Consider the following 11,181-nt stretch of genomic DNA (forward strand, 5'->3'; position numbering starts at 1 on the left):
CTGGCGCTCCTGGGGGAGCATGTTCTCCTGGGGGGCCCCATTGAACGTCCTTAGCATGTCCTCCAGGATCTCTCTGAAATTGATATTCCCATCCTGTTGGACAAAATCTTCCTGCTGCTGCAGTGTCTGCAAGGGCCCTGGGTGATGCAGAGGAAGGTGTTCATTCAGGGGGGAGCTCAGGGGCACGCTCCCCTCCAGGACAGGGGCCGGGCTCTCGAAGGCAGGAGGGTGACTAAAGCCGAAGGGTAACCTGTGCTGCTGGTGTGGCTGGAGAACGGGCTCCGAGGGGTAGCCCAAGGCACCAGGCTCTGGGTTCATCACCATGTCGGGAATGCTGTTGCTGGGAGGGCTATAGGTCAAATCCAGGATTTCATCCTGGCGCAGGGAGTGCCTGGGCAGGGGGATTCCAGGCCCTGTCTGTGTGAGGTCCAGGGCCTGTGCCAGGATGTGCTGTGGGAGGGAGAACTGTGGGCCCTGCTCCTGGGCCTGGAGGAGCCGGTTGTGCTTTTGCTTCACGTTCTCATCCATCTGCTTCAGCTCCTCCAGCACCTTGCGGACACAGCTCTCGGGGATCTTTATCCCTAGGGGAGGAACGTGCATCAGACCCCACAGCACTTCGGGAAGGGATGGGGCACTGTGGGGACAGAGGGATGGGCAGCTTCACCCACCGACTTGTTTCTTCTTCTCCTTGGTATTGAGGCGGACGACCTGCAGGGACGTCGATCTGCAGGTAGCTGCTGTTGGTGATGTCTGCCATGATGCTGGCAATCCTGCTCCAGACCCGCAGCAGGGCCCCGCACAGCATGTAGTAGTGGCGCAGGCGCATGCCCTGGAAGCATTCCTTCCCCTCCTGGATCAGCTTGCAGCTCCTGTTCCTTCAGTTCCCAAGGGAGAAACCCACCTGCATTAGCCCAGGCCCCTGCAGCAGAGCAGGATCCCCCAGTGCAGCCCTTCCCCACAGCCAGAGCCCTTCTCTCCACCCTGGGGACACAGGAAAGCCTGGGGCTGCAGGTTCCTTACCAGGCAGCATGGTTGCACTTCTTCAAGGAGAAGTGGTAACTGCTCTCCCAGTGCTCCTTGGCCTCCTCGGGCAGCACCTGCAGAAGGAACACACAGAATTAGAGCTCTTCCACTGTCCAACATGCAGCTGAGACATGAAATCCAGGGCTGGGAGTCAGGACACCCGGATACTACCACTGTCTCTGCCCACCCCACAACAGGACTATGAGGAGCTGTGAAGGGCTTGCAGTAAATGTGCTTCCAAAGCCACCCCCTGCCCACAGAAAGAGGCTTTTCCCTCTCCCCACACTGGGGAGCTGCAGCTCCCACCTACCCGCCGGTACTTCCTCTGCAGGCTGTCCAGGCTCTCTGCCTGGCTTTGCTTCCCAATGTTTGGCTTGTAGAGGATGAAGTTCTTCCCACGGATCTGCTCTGCCAGCAGGCAGGTGTGTTTGCAGCCCCGCATCTGTTGGGGTAGAACTGATGGTTACAGCCACAGCCTCCCTCCCCAGCGCTAAACTAACCCCATTCCATCCAGGAGGGAGGTTTAGAGGCATCTCTGAGCCCCCAGGAAGAGCTCAGACATAGACCTCTTAGAGCCACGCAGACCATCTCCCCTTGGGTCACCTTCTAAACTGAGGTGCCACCCTGGCACAGCCCAGGGACCTACCTTGTAGGAGAGGTAGAACCCATCGAAGGATCCTGTCAGTTTGAGTGACTTCTCATAAGCTTCCTCCCACTTTAAGCCTCTGTCGACACTGATCTGAGCAGGGACAAACAGAGGGACTCTGTAACCTCAGGGGGCAGGACGAGTGCCTCAAAATGCCACCCTCAACACAAACTTGGTCCTGCTGCAGAACAGGCAGTGCCAGGCTGCCCTCCTGGCTATGGCAGCCCCAAGCTCTGGGGCCCCTCCTTGTCTCCTCTGTGTAGCTCCCAGCATCACTCACATGCTCATGACCAAGGCAGATGTGACACAAACATGACACAGTCACGGGGCAGAGGGAGGGACCCAGCAGCTCACAGCCCCAGGCTGGGAAGCACTGGAGAAGCCTGAAGATGGCTGTGCAGGCTGCCTACCTTGTAAAACACAACCTGCCCATCCTGCGGGTGCCCAGGGGTCAGGAAGACCTCCTTGCTCTCCTCGTAGATCTCATCCACTCCTGGGGCTAAATCTGTAGGAGAGAAGATTGCTGTAAGATACACCTTCCCCTACCACCTCCTCTGCCTGCAAGAGTCTCAAGAGCTGAGCTGTGTGGGGCCACTGCAGTGCCTGAGGTGGCCGTGGCTCTGCCCTCAGCCGGTACAGGGAGGAACAGGGAACCTCAGGGGTGCAGTAAGGACAGGTCTGGCCACCCCTCCTTCTCCTTACCTAGGATGCCCATGTCGTATTTGCCCTCCTTCTTGTCCTTTTCAATCAGATAGTCAAAGGTGTCAGAAAAATACTGGAAGAGCATGTTCTGCTTGTCCACCTCCAGCCCCAGGATGCGGTTCAGGAACTTGGTGATGGAGCAGTCTGCAAGAGCGCGGTGGGTCAGGGAACACAGAACCCACTGCCACGCTCCCAGAGCCACCCAAGAAGCCACACGACGTTCCCAAAGCTGTTCCTCCAGGCTGTGGTCAGGCTGCTGCAGGGAAGCGGGATCTGCAGCGCCGGCTAATCCCGAAGGAGCTTCCCTCAGAGCAAACATCCCGCCCCAGCAGCACAGCAAACCCCTCAAGGCTGGGCTCCCTTGGGTGGGCTGTGACAGCTCTGCCTGTCATTTGCCACCTACTTTGGCCAGGAGAAGCTTGACACATACCCTTCTCCACTGCGACCGTGCCATACTTCAACTGATTGCAGCAGATCCCCACAGAGATGAGACCTTGCTTCATTTCTGGAATGACAGAAAGCAGCTTGTGCATTGCAGGGTTAAGCCTCCCAGGCTGCTTCCCCCTTCCTGTGCCTGTTATTCCACAGCCATGGCTCCCCCAGCCTCCCTTCCCCCCACGCCTGGCAGGGTGACATGATCTGGACTGGTTTGCTGCTGAGCTGGGGTCCTGTTCCCTTCTCCCCAGTCTGCTGTTTGGTTCTTCAGACACCCCAAAGCTGAGACCAACCCGGCCAGCGAGACACAGGAGAACCCCCCGAGCTGGTGATGTTCTCACCGTGGAAGAAGGCAGCTTCCCCTCGGTCGTAGCCCTTGGGCACAGGAACCCTGTTCTCCGTGTGGCTGAGGATGGTGGACAGGACCCTGTCCAGTGCTTTAGCCCCATACTGCAAAAGGAGACGAGAGTCACGTGTGGGACAAGCCTATACTGGCACATGTTGTACTGTGTCACAACCCTTCTGGTGTGGTGACAGACACCCATCACCACCAGGAAGGCTGCTGCCCTGGTAGCTCTGTCCCTTGGGGCCCCCAGAATGGGAATGTGCAGGTCTGCAGCCCGATGGGAGCACAGCTCTCCCTGGTTTATCACCCCAGCTCCATGTGCTGCCCATGGGAGCAAGGTGCTAGGACACATCCTGCCTGTAGATGCCAGCAATGATCTTCCTGGCTCTGGCTCCCACCAAAGGCACTTGCCAACTACCCCAACCCCTCCTTGGCTGAGCTGCCCTGAGAACAAGCCTCTTGTTACCTTGTTCTCGAAGTTGTACTTGCTGAGGTCCCGGGACTCAGTGGCCCGTCGGTCCCCATGAGTTAAGGCACCCTGGGAAGGCAGAGCAAGGAACAAGTTCTTACTCGGAGCTGTTGCAAAACATGGGTGAAGAAAGGCCAGAGCCACGTCCCCAAAGAGGCTGGGATAAGAACATGCTGTGGGAAGGGAAGCAGCGTTCCTCTGGGATACTGAGACTTTGCCAAAGTATTTGGGGATTTATCAGAAGTGAAGAAAAATGAAACAGACAAATTAATTATTCCGTTAATTACTTCATCGGCTTTCTGGAAATAAGATGGGTTTATGCTACCGTAATAACAGGGGAATTCCAGCATCTGGAACTGGGTTCTGCGTCCCCGAGATCCCTCCTGGTGACTCGCTAACATATCCTTCTTCACTTCCTTTCCCAAATACCAGGATGCCAAAAGCCTTCTGCATTCCACCACTGCAATGCCCTCAGTCAGGGGTGGGTGATGCAATCCCCTGCACTGGTTACACTGGCCATGCCACTGGGAACGCAGAAATGGAAGCTCTTCAGAGAGAGCTGGAACTGACACCTTGATCTCCCTGCTGCAGGGTACTTACTAGGCTCTCCAGCCGTTTGGCCACGATAGACGCAAACCTCCTCTCCCCTGCCAGCTCAGAGATAAGGAAGACATACTCTGGAGCAGAAACCTGGTTCGATCGGTGCGTTCGACCTGCGAGGATGTGAGAAGAGAGGGGAAAGGAGAGGTTGGTCCAGCCTGTCTGGTATGGGAGGGGAAGCTGAGCAAGAGGGGAGAGCTCAAACAGCTTTCCAGGTCCTGCTGGTTTCCAAAGGAGATCTCACTTTGGGGGCAAAGGATAGAGGCACAGGCACGTTCACCATCCTGAGACCTTGGCAGAGTTGAGTTTATAGCCCTGGCCTTCTGGAGCAGAGGAGTGACTCCCCAGCTGGAGCTAGGAGAGGCATTATTTCCCTCCCCATCCTGGAACAGAAATCCCCAGGCACCCCCAGCATGTTCCAGGAGGACACACTGTGAAAATGTATGAAGGGTTCCCCCTTCCCATGCTGTGAATCCCTCCTGAAGCCAACACAAACCTTCCCCACAAGATCAACCAGCCACGACTGTTCTGTGTCTGCATTTCCACCCTGGCAGAACAGGAGAGCTCTGTGCTCTCTGAGGTGCCATCTGCCTGGGCTGCAGCACAAGGACCACACACCTCTCACCTCCCCAGGGCTGCCCAAGGCCTCGTGGTCTGAACCACGCTCAGGGGACAGGGACAGTGCCCAGGGACACCCAGCCCTCACCAAACTGCTGTATGGCCCGGTCCGCGCTCCAGGGCAGCTCCAGCGTCATGTGGACGCGGCGCTTCTGGTTCTTCACCTGTCTGTCTGCTTGGAGAGAGATCCCTGAGCTGGAGGCCTCGGAGATTATTGCTACAAGCTAAGGGAGAGAGAACAAGTGAGAAAGGAGCGTGAGGTCCCTTGGAAACTGCTTCACAAAGCAGCTCAAAGCACAGGGGTAGCCCCAGCCCAGGAAGGGACCCAGGACTCAGTGTCACCTTCCAGCAGGTCACACAGACAGAAAGCAAAGCACGAGCATACAAAGGGCCCCTCTCCTTCCGTCCCCTCTCATGCACTCATCCGATGTCCTGACTCACCTTCTCCCCTTTCATAAACCGCTCCTTCTCCTTCAGGTTGACGTGGTCTATGGAGAGGCCTTGTTCCGCACGGGACTCGAACACGACGGAGCCATCCGGTCTGCAAACCACGCGGCCCTTCCGCCCCGTCATCTGGGGAGAGAGGCTGTGAGCAGAGGGCAGAGACCTGCACGGTGCAGCACGTCAACGCTCAACAGATCACAAGGAAGGAGAGGAAACCCTCTTCCAGCAGGAACCTCCTTTGCTGGCTCCTTTCCCTGTCACCCAGTGCCACCAAAATATACCCTGGATTGTGAGGAGTACCTCAGCCACATGCTCCGGGCCCCCAAAGTGATTGATCAGTTCATCCAAGGTATTGAGAGGTAGCTCTTTGCCCAGTGCTTTTACTTTTGCTAGGAGGTCCTGTTTCATCTTTTCCACGTGCTCGAGTTCTCTCAGGCCATGCTGCTCTCTCTGGGAATGCAGGATGGGGAAATTACCTGCAATGGAAAATGCAGAAGTTCAGTTACCTGGTAATTGCAAATCACAGAGGGGAAAACAAGTTGTCCCGAAGGCCTTCTGAGGGCACTGTCTGATGAGTAGGCAAAGACACATTGATTTGCAGTAAATGCTGCTGAGCAGGGAGTGAACTCCCGCTGTGCTTCCCCATTTGGGTGAGGGGAAGAAGCAGACACGGCAAATTCCTCCTGCTCACTGACCACAGCAGGTTAATGCGACTCAATCTCACGGGCCCAAATTGGACCGTCACAGGATAAAATCTCGCTTCACCCTTCCAAGAGACCAGGAGAGGGTCACATCAGCCCCGAGACTCTGCCATCCCCACTCACTTCTGTCCTCCGCCACGAAGCCGTTGAACGTGTGCTCCACGAAGATGACATCGTCTGTCTCAAACACGGACTCCGGGGAGGAGTTGAAGTCGCTGTCGAGCCCCATGTCGGAGTCGGTGCTGCTGTCGTCGCTGATCTTGATGACACCCGTGAGGTCACACACACCCTTCAGAGCCTTGGCACAGCGGCCCCTCTGCTTCCCTGCACCAAAAGGGAGCAGTGTCAAAGCAGAGTCCTGGCCCCACGCACCAGTGCAGAACAAAGTGCCAGCTCAGAAAGAGGAGGAGAAATCAAGCTGAGATTGCCCCAGATGAAAAGCTGATCTTGGACAGAGCCTCTTGGGTGGGTGGGGGCAGTTAGGAAGGGAGGGAGAGAAGGGGAGGGAGAGAGAAAGGAAGAGAGAGAAAGGAAGAACAAGGCAATCTTTCTCAGGGCTGCAGCTAGTTGCACACGTCAGGATGAACACACAGCTGGTGTTACGCAGTGCTCACTCCTCAGGGGAAGGAGTCTGCAGGTTTGACTGCTTCCAGAGCAATGTGCAGGACTTGGGAAGGTGCCAGTGTTTCGGGACGTTGTTTACTTCCAAGCAGAGTAAGACATGTCCCTGCTGCATGAGAGGGCTCACAAACCAGCTTGCACAGGCTGCTCTGAAGCAGCAGCCACTCCGGGTAACCTCCACGATCTGCCAGTGCTGCTGCCCCCCTCTTGCCCCTTTCCCACATCCCACTGGAGGAGAAATCCCAAAACTCTTCTTACCTGCAGCCGCAGCCAATAATTTGACAGGGAAGTGATTTTTCCCCCCCCCCATGCTATAGGTAAGGGGCAGTGGAGAGATCCCCCTTGCTGCAAGAGGGCTTCAGACATGCAGCCCAGGCTCTTGTGCCATCTGCCCCCAGCCAGGACAAGGCAGAGGCTGAGGGAATGGGCATCCTCCAGGCACGTGGAGGAGGCAAGGACCTGCCTGGGACAGGGAAGTGGGTTACAGGGAGGATGGGGTGAGTGGCCTGGAGCTGCCTCCTCCAGCCGAGAGCGAGCGATGGGAGATGTGCGGGAGGCGAACTGAAACCAGGGCAGCAAAAAGCACCAAGTAGGGAAAAGGGAAAAAGGAAAAGAAGCAGCTGAGTGGCTGGGGTGAAGCACAAGGCAGGAGGTCAGATGCTGGACAGTGGAGTGTGCTCTTACGTTTTCTTTTAATGCCAGTTCCTTTTTCTCTCTTTCTTTTGGTTGAAGGAAAGTGCTTCTGAATTAGTGATAGAAAGACGCCTCTGAAAGTAAGATGCAAAATTTATTCTAGCTACCAGGAACAGGAACATCTGCCGGTTATCATGTAGCAACGTGTACCTGAGACCTCAGAATCATGGAATGGTTGGGCTTGGAAGGGACCTTAAAGCTCATCCAGCTCCACATTTCATGACAGGGGGGTAAAACCTGCACCACGACCACCAGCGCGTGGTCAGCGCGGCTCCTCAGAACAGAGCGTGTTTCACCAGCGGGCTCTCCCATGGGATCCTCAGCCATGGAACGGGCGTGCTGAGGGATTGCAGAGCACTGCAATGCCGGGAACAGCGCCTCTGCCGTGGCCTCCCTGCTGCTCCCGAGGTCATTCCCAGGAGATGCTGCAACTGAAGCCAAGCAGACCCCGGCTCTGCGCTGCTACGGGGCGGGCTGAAGTTGCAAGACCTTTATATAGCAACTGAGAGGGAGTTTTAAGTGGGGAACACTATGCTGGGAAGCTGTTACATCACTACGGAAAAATCCAGTAAGTCCCAGTATCCCAGCCCCTCTCCATGGCCTGACAGCAGAGAGTCAGGCTGTCCAACAAATGGTCTCCACCAAGCGCTCTGATGGGCCAGACGGGGCCTGCTCACCCACCAAACACAGCAAAGGGACCAAACATGGATACGCAGTGGCTTCAGGTGAATGAAAAACATCAAAAGAGGTGGAAAACAAATGTTTCTGTGGGCTGGTCTGCAAATAAAAGAGCAGATGTGCAAATGCTGATCATGTTGAGTAGGGATGGACCCCAGCGCAATGAGAAGACAGTGCTGAATGAGCTCTGGAGGGTAAAAAACCAATGTGGCAGCAACAGCTGAGAGTATGGACATGACAACTCGCTCCCATGAGAGAAAGGGAACCTTGGGAACCAGGGAGGGAGCTCCAACACCCTTGGTGTGCGGGGCTGAAGGAGACAAGGACAGTAGGAAGGGCCCTGAGGTCCTGTGTGCTGGGGTGACTCTGGGCTCAGAGTGCAAACACTCACACTCGGGAGCCTCCCTGCCATGAAATCTGCTAATTTCTCCCTGTCTTCCCTGTGGAAAAAGGCTGGGCTGGTGTCACGCACTGAAGAAGCTGCTTATTTTTCACCCCGTTTCTCAGTGCTCTTCCCAGAACACTCCCCTGGAGAAACCCCCTCAAGTGCTGGAAAACCAGGACGCCACAGCTGGAGGCTCAGCAGATGCCAGAAGACACTCAGTGATCTGGCCAATGCTACTGGACAAAGGGCTCCTGCCTCTACAACTGTGAGCACTGACTGGCTTAAAGGGACCTCAGAGTCTTCCGGACCGAGTCCCTGGGAATTCTGTGACATGCAAAGCAACCCAAGAGACCAAATCGATCCAAGCAGTTGTCAGACTCGCCCTCCATGCTGCCACCAAACTGGGATTCAGTGACACAGACCAACATAAGCCCTGCCAATGAGGAAAGCTTGGCCTGACCTGGACACACACAGCCTCTGGCACCTCTCATTGCTTCCACCTGCATTATAAAAAGTCACTACAAAAGACAACAGGAGCAGCCCTGCCACCGGCAGAGCAGGGGGACAACTCAACCCAGTGCCTTCGCCACCCATCGTGCAGGAACAGCCAGGTTCATGGGGTGGGCTGAAACGAGGAGCATGAGCCTCATTCTCTGCTGAAAGGGTAACGTGAGTCCTGCTCCTGGCTCCACTTCAGGCATAATCAACCCTCCTTTTAGCTCAGAACAAAGGCAGCACAACCAGTTTGGACCACAGAAGACTTCAAAATCCACCACCTAGCTCATGAAGTCACATTGAAGAGACAGTGCCCCGAGGACCCAGCTAAGTGTCCTCTCCATTTACAGCTTGCATTGGGTGAGGCATTATGGAACTGCATTTCAAGAGCTGCAAGTGATAGTGGCCCCAGGGCAGGGCTTTCCCTAGCACGCAGCCTCCCATGAACCCCCCCAGAGGAAAACCAGGGATCTTTAACTCACTCTGCAGCAGAGACAAAACAATTCAGATGCCCATCGTTCTCATCCAGGACCTCTCTGGTGCGAGCCTCCCCAGTGGACTGCAGCCCGATGACAATACACTGCAGGACACACAAGGGACAGCACACAAGGTGTCAGAGCAGGAGCACTGCAGCCAGCATCAGGAAACAGCTCCAGGCTCAAGAGGTTATTTCCAATCCCAGGTCCATTCCCCTCGAACCCTGCCCCAAATACTTGCTGGGGCTTCTGATGAAGAACCATCTCTCCAACCTTTCAGCATCCAGACCCTCAGCTCTGCTCACCACAGAGGACGACTGAATACAGAAAGTACCTGACTTTGCTAGGTAGTTGCTGCCTAAAATTTCCAAGTTGTATCCAAAAGGATGACAGGACAGAGCGTGCTCGAGGTGAAGGATCTGGTACCTGACCCAAAATACCTGTTCAGCTCAGCTTGCCCACATAAGCAAACAGTGGTCAATGCCTCAGCAGAAAAGGCCACATTAACCCCCCAGTATCATTTACTGTGAACATCCTCAGAAACCCAGACACTCGCTTCATCCTCGTTAACATGGAGACAACTTCAGCCTTAAAGAGGTTTGACATTGCTTCCAAGTCAAACTGAACAAGAATGAACTCCTTTGGTCGCAGACTACAAGAAACACCCCACTTGCAAGACAAGCCTGACGCTGCTGCCTGCAGCAAGCTCTGTACCCCACCTTGTCCTTGGCCAGCTCCTCCTTGGCCAGCTCCACGAGCCGCCGGACTTTAGCAGCAATGCAGAGGTACTTGAAGAAGCGCTGGTGAGCTGACCAGAACTGACCCCACAGGGACTTCCGAGACTCCAGGCCGATCCAGTCGGCTGCGTGCTGGAACACCATCAAGGCCTCTGCCCACTGTAGACAACACCGAGCAAGGCTGAGTTAATGTCTTAGTTTTCATTAGTCATTGCATTAGTTATTAGAGCAGGCTGGAGTTTGAGAATCTGATTTAACAGCAGTGTTTCTGTCCTTGTGTTGGGTTGAACGAACAGTGTGGTCATCCTCTCCTTGCTGCATTAGCATGCTGTTGCAAGCTCTGCTTTGCAAATCTGGAACTTATAAGTAGAAGCTAAAAAGTGTAAGATTGGGTTTTTATATAAACTGAGCATGTAGCCCCTTTTCTTTCTTATGGACAAGCTAAGTCTGTGGTCACGGCCACATTCAGGGGCTTCAAACCCTCCCACATGATTAAACATCAGTCTCCCCAGTGCAGCGGGACCAGCTCACCAACTTCGCTGCCTTGTCGTAGACAATCTTATACTGCTGATCCAGTGGGATCTCCTCGATTCTGAAGGTCACTCCAGTGAAACTGAGCTGCCTGGCAATGTACATTCCACTGACCTTCATATCCATGGCCACGATCTCCATTGCACCAACTCCCCTGGGGGAGGAAGACAGTGGTGAAACCCCTTCCTTTGCTACAGGGCAGCTTCCTCTGCAGAACCACCACCCCTCTCTGCCAGGCACAGTCCTCAGGCATTGCACCCATCTTCTAAAGGCTGCCACACAGCATAAGCCACACAAAAAGAGATGCTGGCCATGACTTACCTCTTTTCAATTGCATGCAGGAACTCATCAAACGCTCTGAAAGGGGTGCCCTTCCCCCAGATGCCCAGGCGGCTCATGTAAATCATGTTTTTTGGCTCAGAGGCACCTGTTTGGACAGAATTCCCTGTTAGTTGTGAAGAGGTTTGGCTGAAGTGAACTCTTAAGAGGACAGTCACTTGCCATTGTGCCTTAGGAGACCCAAGGACCTTCCCAGTCATTGCCTGCCATACACTAAGTGGCTAATCATCACCAGACTGCTG

The 11,181-nt window shown here is 55.0% G+C and overlaps 1 protein-coding gene across 1 annotated transcript in view; it reads right to left on the bottom strand.

Annotated features, from left to right (window-relative positions):
- Positions 1 to 5: 5 nt before the first annotated feature.
- The window catches only part of SBNO2 (strawberry notch homolog 2 (Drosophila)), a gene marked incomplete at its 3' end in the record, with an annotated part of 37,383 nt that continues 26,207 nt past the window's right edge, over positions 6 to 11,181 (bottom strand). Inside the window, 21 exon segments of the mRNA XM_010013903.1 lie at positions 6 to 581; positions 669 to 705; positions 707 to 875; positions 1,021 to 1,097; positions 1,334 to 1,465; positions 1,670 to 1,762; positions 2,080 to 2,174; positions 2,372 to 2,515; positions 2,802 to 2,876; positions 3,148 to 3,256; positions 3,619 to 3,690; positions 4,222 to 4,334; positions 4,928 to 5,063; positions 5,281 to 5,412; positions 5,584 to 5,759; positions 6,108 to 6,308; positions 7,290 to 7,372; positions 9,339 to 9,436; positions 10,052 to 10,228; positions 10,601 to 10,754; positions 10,922 to 11,027. Coding sequence (XP_010012205.1) covers positions 6 to 581; positions 669 to 705; positions 707 to 875; positions 1,021 to 1,097; positions 1,334 to 1,465; positions 1,670 to 1,762; positions 2,080 to 2,174; positions 2,372 to 2,515; positions 2,802 to 2,876; positions 3,148 to 3,256; positions 3,619 to 3,690; positions 4,222 to 4,334; positions 4,928 to 5,063; positions 5,281 to 5,412; positions 5,584 to 5,759; positions 6,108 to 6,308; positions 7,290 to 7,372; positions 9,339 to 9,436; positions 10,052 to 10,228; positions 10,601 to 10,754; positions 10,922 to 11,027 — 2,955 coding nt within the window.

This window comes from Nestor notabilis, unplaced genomic scaffold (assembly GCF_000696875.1).
Source record: "Nestor notabilis isolate BGI_N333 unplaced genomic scaffold, ASM69687v1 scaffold18174, whole genome shotgun sequence".
NCBI lineage: Eukaryota > Metazoa > Chordata > Aves > Psittaciformes > Psittacidae > Nestor > Nestor notabilis.